The following is a 15693-nucleotide window of genomic DNA, read 5'->3' as shown; positions in this document are numbered from 1 at the left end:
TGTTTTTGTCGATAAAATTACAGAGGCGTAATCTTTGTCCCTACTTTTAACCATATGATCTAAAGCATTGCCTCCGAGATGTGGCGCACAGCAATTCATCTGTAGAGCAGACGACGGATGACAACTTGCCCTAAAGCATGTTCTTCAATCTAATGCGGCAGTCTTCATGCCCCAAATGATAAAAATTTGTTATGAATCGTTTATGAACTCATTCAACATTCAATTCTCATACCCAACGTGTTGCAAACACATGGCCGTCACAGCAGCTCCATCTGTGTGTCAGTAATGGAGAGGCACCACATATTAGAAGTCTCAGTGCTCTACGTATAAGAGGGAATTCAGATACTGTAGAATACCGTGTTCAAAATAGTTACTCCTATCTGCTAAAACAGCCTTTCTTCACCAAACGCGGTCACATTTACTCGCGTTTGAAGCTTATTGCCGCTTTTCCGTTCCGATTTCTAGATTTCTCAACTTATCAGCGCATTCTCGAAAAGCTCTGATTTGTACCACGAATATTGTCGCTAAAAACAAAATAATGCAACATGTTTTTCTATATTACTGTATGATGGCCTTCGGTTGTCTATTTACGAGATTTTAAGAAAAATCGAAGATGGTGTTTTTTATTATACAAATTTCAGTGGAGTACACTTTTGCCAATAAGAAATTTGAGGCAATATATAAACATTTACATTAGCCCTACGGCAGCAATTATTTATCTATCTAATGAACACACTATATCCTTAAAACGTGTCAAGTTTGAAAACGCTGCTTGCATTACTTTCGGAGAAAAAAAATGGGGGATACGTAACTTATTTCAAACTTTCTCAAAATTAGACATTTTTAAAAGCTATTTTCTTAAGGTCTACAAACTTGAAACCATATGAATTCATTCTTCATTAGACACGCATTTCAGGTAAAAAATATTTTCCTTGAAACAAAAATATTTGTCTTTTTATAGCATCTGCAATTTTCGAAAATGACAGGTGACGAAATTGGTGCCTCCGTGTTGGTGAAGTTTGATATTTTTTTTCTCGTAAGTTATGCCGTTAATCATAAAACGAAGTTGACTTTTGGGCTACCTGGTGAGAGGTGCATAAAATATGAAATACTCAATAAAATCTAAAATATCAACTTTTGGACCCATGTCGATCTCTCGTGGAATCACCCATAGCAATGGATACTTAATGAAAATGCATACCATCATGTATGTGTTGAGGTATCATTGCATTTGCTTTCAACGCACCATGCACGAGCGCAATTCATGCATGGTTTTGACACATCTGTAATGTGGAAATCGCATTTTCTTTCGTAAGGTTGCAACTGTGTTCGCCAAGAACATCAAGAAAGTTTTATTTGTAACATCTTTAGTTTGTGTACATCCTGCTTGTTTTAAGACACATTGTTCCAAATCATTTTAAATATACTGACAAATTCAGTTTTTCTAAGAGACACATGTCATTAAATTGTTTTTTCGGTGTTTCCATTGCAGCCTATGCATGCACCTCGTACAAACTGAATGTGAAAGAATTCCGGACAAGCCTGTCATCAATGATTGCTCGTGGAAAAGTTGGCTACTGATTGTACAGCAGCTGCGCATGGCTTCTGTTTCCTATGAAAAGGGAACTTCACTTAGCCACCTGGTTGCTGTATTCAAGTAGCTTGCATGTTCAGGATGTTCAATATTAAGCCTTTAGTTTTTCTTTAAAAAAGCAGTGCTGTAAGTTGTGTGTGTAAAAGCCACCTCTGCAGATAGCTAAGTGTTCAGGAGAACACAATCTGTAACAATAATTATCACCGTCAGACTTGCACTTGAATAAGATTCAATAATGAACTTATTAGTGACTGCAGCGGCCGCCATGCTCGTATTAAAAATCTTAGCCAGTCACATTTCTACATTAGTCCGAAGAATTCTGGCATACCTGTGCTCAGATATGCCGCTAGAAAGTATAGTTGTGGCTTGTATCATGCATCCAGGACAGTGAGCACTAGCACACAGCTTCTACTCCCCAGGGTCGCCCTATATAATCTGATCATGGACCGAACCCATAGACAAGCATTATAATGGCTACCTTTTTACTAGCACGCACTGTCTGCTCATCCCACCAGGGAGTAATGTTTTGGTGATTCTCACTGCCTTGCATGCATAATCATGAAAAGCACAATAAACTTTCGAGTAGAATATCTGAGAGCATAGACATGCTCGAAGAATTTCTCCAAGTGGGAGTGTGTAGAAACACAACTGCCACAAACTGTTCTATGCAAACATACCCACTTATTGTAGGCACCAAAATTTCAGTATTCTTAGTTGTTTGGGCAGCTGACAGCATTATTGCCTTACTTTGTGTTCCCCTGGACACATAACTTATCTGCAAAGGCAGTTTTCTCTTCTTAAGGCTGAATTTTATTACAAGCACAAAGCACGTCTCTGAATGTGTCAGTGCTGCTTTCTAAGGTTTTATGTCATGTTTAATTTTTGTGTAATCTGCAGTTAGTCACTTAAAATAGAACTTTTCGCATTTCAATAAGGCTGTAGCAGATCAATGATTTTATTTTCACTGTAATATTGACTGAATATTTTGTTTTATTGTTCTTGTAACCTTATTTCATTGTCTTCTCGAACATAATGACGTAAGTGCAATTAAGTGATTTTCTATTGTCATACTTAATCATACCTAACTTTGGCGATACCTAACAATGTTTAACATTGCTAATGATGACTGACACAAGGCATTCTAGAATACTGTAGCATTTTGAACTTCACTGTGTCTTTTGTGCGAGTATTTTGGGATGTAATTAGAATTTGGGTGTTGCTAAAATCACAGTTTGAAATTTAAACACAAATTTGTGGTGAAACCCATTAATTTCAACTACTCATGGTTCTAACATACCTAAATTTAGGTGCACTGGGTGAGAAAAAAATCAATTGTGCAACTGCTGTCTTTTGACTGTAACAAATTTTCTACCTTTATATATTTGCTACTGGGCCAATGTGTTTCCTAAGCTAGCCTTCTAAATTTCGTTGCACTGATAGAAGTCGGCTCGAAGAGAACAGTTTGTGCCTTTTGTATGTGTGCAGGTTCCTGGACCAAGCATTTGGCCAGCCCCTCAATTGCTTTGTATAATTATAGTTACTATAAAGCATTCAAGTTTTGGGACAAAGCGTGCAGTCATTGTTATGTATAATAAAGGTTACAAGTATGCAACAAGATTTGTTGAAATTTCGCATTTACATTTGGATGTGCAGTATGATGCATTCCAGGCAACACCAGAAACAATAATGAGTTGACGTTTAAAAGCCCGTCTCGTCTCCAAGCAAAACAGATTATCGTAATGATAGACGGCAGTCAGTAAATAATTCTTCCAACAATTATGGCACCAATTTTGCTGATTAGAATAGTGCCAGCAATAATTTGATGCCAAAATATGTGGCTGTTCCTACTTGTCACTCTCGACAATAAATAACTAAATGCACCGATTGTAAAACGCTGACATGGTGCAGCAAATTAACCAGGGGAAACGCTGAACAAGCTGGTTTGCATGAAAAATAAATGTCTAAAAAAGGTGTTAAAGGATCTAGCAAAAGTCTTTTTATAATTTCGGCAAGAAGTTTACTAGGCTACTGATAATATAAGTATAGTAAACGTTTACAAAGGTTCTTTAAAAATCTAGACAGATGTTTTTTAGACTTATTGCTAAAAGTTTTCTAGCCCTATAATAACGTGGCGTTAGCACAGGTACAGGAGGTTTTCGAGCTGCTCAGGTTTAAATAACATCTCAACAAGACTTCTTCTATACTTTTGGACTATCTTTTTTGAACATTTACAAGAAGTTTTTTAGCTTTTCTTGTGTTTTGTGGGTAGACAGACAGCAGACAGACAGACAGACACGCTCAAAGTGGCTGAAGTTCGCTAAGAAATGCTTCGCATTTTAAATTTCTTGATGCGAACCGCGCGGAATTGCGTCACAGTTTTGAGTGCTGACATGGTCGAGTGTTGCACCCGCTAGGTGGTGATAGTTGCACTCTGTGGCTTGTCACAGAGTGCAACTGTAGTGCAACAAGCCTGTATGTGTCGCAGGCTGCAAAAAACGATGTGTAGTGTTATGACTAACAGGCCCCCAGGAACACATTTCATTGAAAAAAACGCGAGGCCAAAATTTTCGTGTCAGTATCTTTTTAAACATTTCATCACCCGAACACTGACTGCCTAAACAGCATCATCTGCAATGCGAAAACGGCTAGCATAGTGTGGTAGAGTAAATGGATCATCTTAGTTCCAGCTTTACATATCATGAATTTTCCCATATTTTATTGCAAAATTTTGCATGTGTAGTAAAAAAGCTTGTTGCTTTCACTTTGTGCAATTCAGATCTTATAGTAATTGTGACCTTTTTATTGAGTTACGATCCAAATTTTACATTATAACACAAAATTAAATGTGGTTTTGCTCAGAAACAAAAGAGTATGGCTACGAAATCTGGCATGCTTATTCCACTTAGTAGTGTCATTAGCCCCAAGCAGGGTTTAATGCTAGGGGTTTATGCCGCTACAGAAGGTATTTGTACTTATCATAGCTTAATGCGATCGATAGCTGGCTGATACAGTAAGAACTCCTTCACCGAATCCTCATTAATTTGGAAAATCAGATCATTCGGATGTGTTTCCTGGTCTTGGCCAACACATGCATTGTTCAATGGCACCAAACTCTCGTTAATTTGGTCATATGTTGCCACAACCCTATTACTTGGGATGACCCTTGGAGCTCACCAAGCACAAACCACCGCAAATGTACAATGCAGAAGAGTGAAAACCAAGGTGACAATGGTCAAAACAGACCACCGAGACAAGGCAGCACTTTCCAAGTCATTATCTTCATCAGCTAGTGACCATGGCTATGTCCGCAGATCCGGCACTGAGTGGCTTCATTTTAATTTCATGCAATGCATGCACGATATCTCAAAGCCCAAACACAACGGAAGCTGCTGATGATTAAGACGTTTCTGCTGTGGTCGGCCAGGTGGCATAAAACTCGTTTGCTACATAGCGATAAATGAACTATCAGTTGCCGGTTATTTTACTTGCAAATAAACTATTGTTACGTGTATGTGGTGGTGGTGGCAGCACAAAATAGGTGAAGTGTGCAGAGCATGTTTCGGGCTGAATAAACATGGAACTCTCGCACCACCTTGCACCGGGAACGAAGTTGGTTGTAGAATGAAAATTGCGGCTTTTACTCTGCTCTTATGCAAACTAAGTAGAAGATCTATGTATCCATCAAGTAAATGAATGCGTATTCATGTAACAAACACTTGTTCGTTGTTTTCTTGACACTTTCAATAATACCACATTCACTCAATTTGGCCATTTTTCCTGGTCCTGTAAAATTTGTATCAACGAGCTTTTACTGTACATTGTTCCACAAGATAAAAGTTTTCCCTGGGTCGTGCACACAGATAGGCACCAGGTTAGCTTGTGTGTGTTTTTTTCAATAAACTTTAGATGTAGATTTGCACCTGTGCCACTGAACTCTTTTCATCTCTTGTTAAAGAGACCATGCAACACTTTTTTTTTTTCGGAGTAATCTTCGAACAAGTTTGTTAACAGAGTTTACTGCCTTATGAACTGACCGCCAGCAAAACTCTTAGAATCATTCCAGTACGAGCGGATTTACAAAGATTTGGGGCACGCTGTAATTGATTTCTCCCATCTCTAATAGAATGCTGGAAGATGAGCATGGAGGGATGGCACAAGAGAAAGAAGATGTCATGCGCTCGTCATGGCCCTGAGCACTTTGTTTTTTTTTTTAAACACACAGCTTGCTTTTCGTGCGATCGCGTGGCATCCCGTGACCGCCACGATAACTGTGCAGCACAGGATTCTCAAATCAGCCAATAACCCTGAATGTGAGTACATGGCGTGTCCTTCGGGTATATTTACAATACTGCTGACTCCAGTTAAGGGGTCGTAGCAGGGTGGAAAGAAATGTGTGCTACATTTCACAATGAAACAGACAAAACGAACGCATAACATAACCAGATTGAACTGATTGCCAATTCACAGTGGCGCGTGAATAAGATCTCGCGAAGGGCACAAAAAAAGAAAAGAATAAACCGATACATGCATTGCAACAACACACACTGCAAAAAGAAGAGTACACATTATTGTCCGGCGAGTGCAATATACACCGAGAACCAGAACACGTATCAAGTGATCAACAAGACAGAAAAGTTTAAAAGTCAAGTAGGCTTTCAAATTTGTTAATATCAGTTTGCTCGACAACATGACTTTCAAGGCTATTCCATTCATTCACTGTTCTTGGAAAAAAAGAATACTTAAAGACATTGATTCTCGGCTGGAAGGGGGTTAAGTTCAGCGAGTGACGGTGGCGGGATAAATGACCTGAAGAAAAATACGTTAAGTATTGATGAGTATCGCTTTTGAGAAGGTTCTTCACAATTTTAAAAAGAAAGCGTAAGCGGCATAATTTATTTCTGTCTGCAATGTTCAATAAACCAGCCTTGACTGTCAGTTCCGAAACTGATGTGCGGCCATAGCAATTGAAGATAAAACGGACTGCTTTATTTTGTACACGATTTAATTTAGATAAGTTAGCCGCCGTGAAAGGGTCCCAAATTACATTTCCATAATCAAGAATTGGTAACACGATGCTTTTATAGGCTAGTAATTTTATGCTTGTTGGAGCATTTCTGAGAGACCTTTTCAAGTAGTGAAGTTTATACATTGATTGATTTGCAATGTTTGTAATGTGTTTATCCCAATGCAAGTTGTTACATATATGTAAACCAAGGTATTTATACTCAGTTACTCGCGTTAGAACGTTATTCTCGACTGTGTAATTGAAAATAAGGGGTTGCTTCTTGTTTGTGATTGACATAACAGCACTTTTTTTATAATTAACAGACATCTGCCATGTGTTGCACCACTAAATAACATCGTTCAGCTTCAAATTAAGGTTAATCTGGTCATCCAAAGAGTCTACAGCAGAATAAATCAGACAATCATCAGCGTACAATCTAATTTTCATGTCATGCTCGCCAACAATGTCGTTAACATAAAGAAGAAATAACAACGGACCCAGAACCGAACCCTGGGGTACACCCGAAGTGACAGGTACTGTTTTAGAAGGAGTGTCGCTGAAGATGACATATTGGTAACGAGAAGTAAGGTATGATTTAATCCAACTGCAAAGTTTATCATTTTTAAGAACGGCACGTAGTTTGATCATTAGTTTTACATGAGATATCTTGTCGAACGCTATCGCGAAATCTATAAATATCACATCTGTTTGCTTACAATCATTGATAGTCACGGCGAAGTCATGTACGGTTTCGACAAGTTGGGTCACAGTGGAAAAGCCGCGCGTAAAACCATATTGCGCTGAAGAGAGAATCGAATGCGTTGTTAAAAAAGTAGATATGTGCTTATGAATGATATGCTCTAATAATTTACAACAAGTGCTGGTTAAAGCTATAGGACGGTAATTCGTAACTGACTGTTTATCCCCTTGTTTAAATAGGGATTTATTTTGGACACTTTCCAATCTTCCGGCAGGACGCCAGTTGAAAGAGACAAAGTAAAAATAATAACAAGGAATTTGGCGCACCACTCCGCGTATCTTTTCAGAAATGCATTGGGTATATCATTAGGTCCTGGAGATTTTTTTTCATCTAGGTTGAGGAGCAGATTAAGTACACCGGGTTCGGTAATGATAACATCCTCAACAGATGGCAGCATTTTATATTTATCGAAAGGCGGGATAGTTCCGTCGTCAACTGTAAATACGGACTTGAAGTTTTCGTTAAATGAATTCGAGATTTCTGTAGAATCTGAGGTACAGATGCTATCTATTACGAAAGTGCTAGTTTCCGAGTGCTTAGGGGTTATACCTCGCCAAAATTTGGAGGGCGATTCTTTAATCATGCTACTCAAGCGCACAGTGTAAAATGTACGCCGCTCTGTTTGCAGTAGGTCTTTTAGTTTACGAGAGAGTTGGGAAATTTCTTCCTTTAGCTTTGTATTACGATTTCTTTTGAACCGTTTGTTCAAGCGATTAATTTTCCTTTTTAAATGAATGATGTCACGGGTGATCCATGGATTCGAGGGATTTGCTGGTCGATAGCGGAAGGGAACATAGAGGTCAATGCATGCGTGTACTGTGTTCTTAAATTTCACCCAGAGAGAGTTAGCGTCACACATAGTGTCCAAAGTACTCAAAAAGTGATCATACACAGACTCCAATCTGTCTAGTATACAAACATCGTTAGCAGCAGAGGAAATTGGAACACGAGTCATTTTCAACCTTATAGTGCATCATTTGTAGAAAAAGGAGAGAACGATTTCTAGCTGACCTTGAATATTAATTGTGATCTCCAGCCCGCATGCTATACGCTACAGCGTTTCGTTCGCACATTCGCAGGGGCATCGACTATGAATCGGTAGCGTTTTCTGACAATGCTAAAGAAGTGTTGCAAGGCCCCTTTTTAAGATTTCAAAGTTTGGATTAACAAATGAACGAGCTTACCCCGTAGTAGGCAGGTACCATATTTTCGACATGGGGCACGTCACTGCGATCACTCAGATGGCTTGTGTCACTGTCATTAGGCTTAAACACTGCATGAATGTGCTTGCAGATGGTATTCCGCGACATGTGGTCCGGACACGTGCAGCTTGCCATGTGGATGCACACTCGGCAGTCGGGGCAGGCTTTTCTGCACCGCTCTCTGCATGGGGCCCATTGTGTTACAATGTACTCCAGACCGTGGCCTGCTTGGGAGCAAATGCACCATTGCTTGGAAGCAACTTTGTGAATGTCCCTTCTGGAGATGTCTAGCCCTCTTTTGTGCCTAATTTCTGTGTCCTGGTCAAACCTGTCTTTGCTTCTTCTAATTACTCTAGGAAGAAGAGCAAAAATCTTGCTCCTCGTCAGCTTTAACAGCACCGAGATTAATCTGTCCATTCGCTTGTTGGTCGTCTTGTGTGAGTAGCAATGCGTCAGGATCATGTGCACTGCGTCGTGTCTCATGCTTGCATCAACACCAGCTGTCCTGCGGAAGTAAGCTGCCCAAGCATTTCTGTGGTATGCGTAATTATATTCTACTTGATGTTTGATGTCCCGGATGGCAGGCTGCGTCTCTGCTTTCAAATCGCACCAGGCCAAGAAGTTCTTGAGGTCAAGCTGGAATACTCTTTCGTAGGGGTTGTCCATGACCTTTTGGAATTCCTGCATACCACGAACAAACAATACGAATGAATGAATGAGTGAACAAACATTTATTTCCAAAATAATATCTTGGGAGTAGGCCCAGTTCTGCTCCAGAAAAATCAAAATTACAGTTACATGAATTGTTGATAAGCTGGAAGCTCAACCACCTATAACAACACTTGTGAAAAAACCAAGTACCACTGCTTCTATGTCTTCACGCTGTTTTCGAACCTAGCCAGGCTATTGCATCCTCTTCAGAATGCTTAAAAAACCTGCAGTTGTTGAGCCTGCGCAACACACACCAATGGCAGTGCTGACTGGCACATTCAGGTTCGCATGCCCATAAATGCCCGATAAGTAGACAGTTATATAATTCAGCGGAATAGCGGGATCGAAACGTGCATACGCACTATGCTAAGCTATGTTGATGTCTAAGCTTTGCACTGTCACGGACTGCGGAGGGACAAGGGCCTTTGTCAGGCTGTTCGCCTTTAGCCCTTTGCCCCTGCAGTGAGCTCTGTATCCGGCTTACTGTAAATAAAAATACTACTACTACTACTACTACTACTACTACTACTACTACTACTACTAAGTGACCCGTAGCATTTACCGGATGCATCCTATTTTTTAGGTTTATTGTTACCACGTTTGCGTGGTCTACAAGTGTACTTAAAACATGGCGACGATTTCGGATGGCCGCTTTGAACAGAACTTCGAATTGGGGTGCACAGACCTACATTTTTCGTAGCAAACGACTGTGTAAAACGTCCTCACTTGTCTCCAGGTAGCTTCGACGATAGATTATTGCGGATAACTTTGCCCAGTGAAACACACACCACAAATAGCCACAGGGACACAGGTAGAAAACACGCACATCACTGGACTTGCAACAGCTATCTGTGTCCCCCCCATGATTATTTCTGCAGTATATTTCACTATGCTTCCCTGACACGTCCAAGTTCGCTCAATCGTAAACTTCGCCTAGTTTTTGAGATTGCTTCCCAATTCAAACATCCCTAGGTCCAAACGCGGATCCAGCCACTCATTTCAGGGGTGTGGTCACCTCAAGTAACAATGTAGAGGGAGGCGTGGTGATGACCTCTTCGTTTTGCTAGCTGAAGAACCCCTTCATAGCATAAATACTGTTAATATGTGCTCACAGTGGTTTCGCTCAATTGTTCTCATTGGTGATAGGAGGTGGACTATGAGCACTGAAGCAGAGTTGGGGGGGGGGGGGAGGTTACTGACACTGACATTGTGGTGGGTGAAGGGTGACCGCCCCTACAGAACGCAATATGGATCCTCCACTGTCTAGGCCTGACTAGAAGGTTGGCGTAAGCAAGTCTGTAACATAAAAGTTTCCACATTTGGTGCATGGCTTATATTTGTTTACTTTTTTCATTACCACGAAAATTGGTAATAATGCTGTGTGCAGGAGCATTTTCAGTGTCTTATTTATTTCATTTTTTTTTTCACCCTTCTCTATGTGACGCTACTGTCCCAGATTGGTCACGTAAATGCTATTTCACTAACTAAAACATGTTGTCCACAACGAACGTTTGCAGCACAACATAGGTCGACAAAACTTGTGGAGCTTGCTCAGACTCACCCATGAAATATATTCTGCACTTGGGGCTCACTCGGACTGAGACTCACCAAACTTTTCCTGAGCTGGACTCGCACTCATGAAAATTTTCTTCGACCAGACTTGCTGGGACTCAGTCTCACCAAAATATTACTCACCCAGACTCACTCAAACTCATCAATGGCGCCATCTGAGTCTGAGTGAGTTCAAGTAAGTCGACTGATGAGTCCGTTAGCCTAGAATTGTTTTTTTTTTTACTTCTCTCGCACAAATATCTCACGTAATTGGGGCTCTTCTTCATATAGTATCTTTGCATACAAAATAGGAGTGGTTGCAAATCAGTAAGGGCATTTTTCTTGAAAAAAAAAAAAGATGAAAACATGAGATTTACTAATCAAGAACTTCTCTATGAAAGTTGCCGAATACCACCTAACATAACTTATGCCTCGGTTTAATAAACATTGAAATAGTGTATGAACGATACCACTTCGTATTATGCGTGGGTTGATGTCAGTGTAAATGCGAATGCAGATAATGGTGATAGTAATGTTGAAGATCAGTAGATAAAATTCAAGGTCAGCAAAAAAATGTGGAACTCACTCACACTCACTTAACAAATGTATCTTGTGCTTTGGACTCACACTCACCAAAAGATTACTCGCCCAGACTCACTCAAACTCAGAGTCTAAGTGAGTCAACCTATGAATGAGCTTGCAGACCTATGCTGCACGGTAATGCCGATCCCTTAACCCACGCTATCATGCTAACGCTAAACTATAACCATCTAGTGAACAGGGGACAACTGCCGCTGCAGCTCAGCTCACAGAAGCTGAGTTGAATAAACTTTATTTGCCCAACGTTCAAAAGTTGTAGGTTCGATCCCTCTGGAGGCCAACTTTCTTCACAGTTACTGCAATACACCTAAAACAGCACAATTAACATTTATTATACTTTCTTTTGCTTTATTGTCTGCTGGTTTTTAGTAAGATATACACTAATTCCTCATATATAATTTGCACCCCCCCCCCCCCCCACGGAAGGTTATCTAAAGATAATCCACATGCATTCACTATTGCTGCTGCAAAGCTAGCTTCTTTGCATAACTGGCAACCACTGCTGGGAAGGCACCTTTGTAGATTAAAATTTGCGTTTTGGATCACAACCTTACCTCAGTTTTTGTTCAAATATTTGTGTAAATTATACGTATAAATAGGTAATTACCGCCAAAGGTATGCACAATCAAAGCATGAAACAAAAAAACATGACACGCAGGTGGCATCTCTCTAGCGGCAATTATATCACCCATTAAAATCCCGCACACTGTAAAAATCGACGTAGTGAGAGGCAGCCAGCAATTATCTGTATACATAGACTAATCTCTCTTTGAGACGAATTAGATCATAGGTGTCATAACATGTAGTTTGCAATCACATGTTCATCATGCATGCACCCATGTCCAACGTTGTAGGTACATGCAGCAATGCTACTGAAATGTATGTTCTGGTAAATACGATGCATGGGTTGTCATTTATGTTCATAATTTTCATATACCGTATACCCAGTCAACAAACCGGCCAGAAGCGCATTATGAGTGTGGCATGTAGATCACCTTGCATTTGAGACGCATACCATCAGCTTCATATAACTGTCAGTGTGTTACAGTCATCATACATTCACGTCGCAAGATACCAATTTTAGATTACATCCTCTCAATTAAATGGCGACGAGTGCCTCAAGACTGTGCACGGGCAGAAGCGGGCTTCAATCTTTTTGAGCAGCTTTTGGAGCAGGAATACTACGGTTTTGAAGCAGTAAAATGGGCATTTTGGAGCAGCTCTGTAGCACCAAAAGGTGTGTCTTGGAGCATCAAAATTTAGATTTAGAGCAAATTTCTTAGGTCACACATCAGTGTTAATTTTCATTCTCACTTTCTCTTTGCTGTCTCATAAACACAAAAAATTTCAGTGGTTTTTACTAAGCATTCAATGCTGATCAAGTGACCAGACTTATCCCAAATTGATCCTTATATCAAGCCTTGCAACATCAAAGCTGAAAGCACAGCAACTCAACAAAAAAACATATGCGGCACTCTGGACAGCTACTTGACCTCAGAAGAATGACAAAATTTTAACATTAAAATGTTGCAATGTTCAAAATGTGATTAAAACACCGCATACAACGTGAACAGCAACTCAAGACTAGAAATGAGCTAATATAATAGAAGTTATCTTTATACTAAACTAATTGGGCTTAATAAAAACAAATGTAAAAAACTTGTGTTCCAGTCATCGAAGTGCCAAAGCTGACATGAGAACCGTGAAGAAATGTGAATGGGCTCGCCCCACCACTGCTAGGCAATTAAGTGAATTTGTTTTTATTATGATCAAACTATATGGACACTCGATGAGTTTTCCCCGTCGCCGCCATGTTCTGAGTAAACTACAAGTTTGTAACATTCCCCACACATCGTACGTTCTACCTGCGTGTAAAATTGCACAAGCTAGGGTGGTGAGCACTGCTCAAACAAAGACTAAAACGAGGCGGCCGATCTGCGTCGCTACGAGGGCGACGCAGATCGGCCGCTTTAGAGCAGCGCCGGTGAACTTTTATTCTAAGGACACGGTTGCGATGAGTTGGCACGCGCGCTATTGGAAAGCATCAGTGCACGACTCCTAAACACTCGTAAACCGTTCTACATAGTGCACTCTCAACAAGAAGAGATTATGCGATAAGAGCATTTTTCTCTAGAGCGGCTGTACATATTCTCTTACACCAGCGTTTTGTAGTGTCGCGATATCGAATCTAAATGAGTTAGCTTTCAGCCTTTGTATTGTCAGGGGGTCATAATGTTGACGAAGGCGGAATCCCGTGTTTTCATGAGTGAAATTTATTTGGGCGAACTTGTGCACAGAAAACCAAACGTCACTCTACAAGCAATACACGCTGTAGACTGATAGCAGCAAACCAGAGCGTCTGCTGTCATTAATCTGCCAAGCAGCAAAGTGTGTCGGCATTTATACATGTGCCATTGAAGATTCCAGCGTTATCGCTAGCGGCTGCATAAGCTCCACAATAAACTCTAATGTACGCATTGTGCGCGTAACCTCATCGGAAGGGTAGAAGATTATCTAAATTGTTCCCTGTCATTCAGGTGCGGCTTGTGCAAAGCAGCGTTGCACGCTTAATGTTTCCGTGTCAAAAATGAAAAGAAATGAGCGCGTGCGGCATTACTATTACAACATTACAAATTCTTGCTATTGCAGTCATTGCTTTGACTGTAAAACTAATTTTTTTTTTCAGTTTATATAGTTTGGCTAACAGATTTGCTGTTAAAGCATGATATATGGAGTCGTATATTGAGGTATGCACACAAATGCCACTTTAACAAGATTCATGCATGAACCGAAATACGACGTGACCGAACTAATTCGATATGAAATCGGTTGCATCCTTTGTGTAGGCCACGCGTGTTGCTCGGTCAATTATAAAACTACTAATTTGGCGTTGCACACGCAAATTGGCGTTAGGCGAGATTGGTGCAAATGGCACAGCACTTCCTCCCCTGGACTGTGTCATGTAAATCATGCCGGATATCACATGCATGTCATGATCTGCATGTTATGACATGGTCTGGTTGTCACGTCATATTAATTTCTGTAACTATCAAGCTAACAAAACGGCTGCAAAAGCACCAATAACATAGAAGGTAAATCACGCGTTCATGACACACATGTTAGGATTTCCGTGTTTGGACTGGTCATAAATTCACGTTCACAATACAATCACGCTATGTCATATCTATAATTATGGTATACATCCTGTCCAGCAGGCAGCTGTCAGAGCACGAAGTCGAATGCGGCTAGACGGAAGGACGGGCAGACAGACAGAAAGATGTGCTCGCAGTCGCAGAGGTTCATTAAGAAACGCATTGCATTTAAAAGTGCTGTTGATCAGAGCATGTTACCCTGTAGACAGAGGCCTTGAGCTTTTTGTTTTGAATATGCTGGTTGAGAGTCTGTCGCCAGGTTTTCCTCACATGCCAAGTACACAACACTCTGTGTTCTGGACATCCCATCACCTCAGTCCAGGCATTGTAGAAAGAGGAGGCATCGTGCGTAATGAAAATATCCACTGATATTCTCCCTGTTTTGGATCGAACCGATTCAAAAAATATTGCCATCCCCTTCTCGTCGGTGCGGTTGGTGATGCAGTATGCCACTGGGAAGCCGGCACCAAATTCCTCCACAGACAGTAGCGTGACAAGCTGATAGTTGAAGGCTGCAAGTTTAAAGAGAAAAGCTTGTTGTAATTAGCAACCGAAGAGGAAGCACTACGAGAAAACCCTTGTTTAGTGAATTACTGCAGCCTACTGGACAAATATACAGAGGTTGGGAATGGCAGCATCCAGAGAAGGCACACATCAGTGCCGACTAGGAATGCTTGAGGTAAAAAGCACATGCAAACCTCACAAAGAGCAAGAGCGCAGGATACATATTCAGAAACACTAGTTGCTGTATTTCCCAAAGCAGCATGATCTTTCATAAACACCCAGATATACATATATGTATAGGGCTTTCAGCCTAATGACTATGGTATACCTCTCATTTTTTACCTCTATCTCACTCACAAGGAGACGTAACCTTTTTCTGAAAAGCCATGCTTAGCCAACATTCTCATTTTGCCTTGTTGAGGTTTTACCTGACAACGAGATCTGCTGCCAGCAGTTGCGCAGATGTCTTTCAAGTAGCTGTACCACTCCTTTATCTGAGAGGTGCTCATAATATTGTCATCATATAATAACTGCTGTTGAGGTATTACACACGAAAACCATGACATGATTATGACGGACACTGCAGTAGAAGGCTTTGAAAATTTCAATACCTG

The 15693-nt window shown here is 40.6% G+C and overlaps 1 protein-coding gene across 5 annotated transcripts in view; it reads right to left on the bottom strand.

The window, feature by feature from the left end:
• The window catches only part of LOC119168836 (uncharacterized), a 46570-nt gene that overhangs the window by 6063 nt on the left and 24814 nt on the right, over positions 1–15693 (bottom strand). For all 5 annotated transcript variants that reach the window (XM_075884025.1, XM_075884023.1, XM_037420151.2 and 2 more), the window contains 2 exons: positions 14774–15087; positions 8544–9242 (listed from right to left, as the gene is read on the bottom strand). In XM_075884025.1, coding sequence (XP_075740140.1) covers positions 8544–9242; positions 14774–15087 — 1013 coding nt within the window. The remainder of the gene's footprint in view (positions 1–8543; positions 9243–14773; positions 15088–15693) is intronic.

This window comes from Rhipicephalus microplus, unplaced genomic scaffold (genome assembly GCF_043290135.1).
Source record: "Rhipicephalus microplus isolate Deutch F79 unplaced genomic scaffold, USDA_Rmic scaffold_23, whole genome shotgun sequence".
NCBI lineage: Eukaryota > Metazoa > Arthropoda > Arachnida > Ixodida > Ixodidae > Rhipicephalus > Rhipicephalus microplus.
This window is presented reverse-complemented; position numbering and strand designations above follow the sequence as displayed.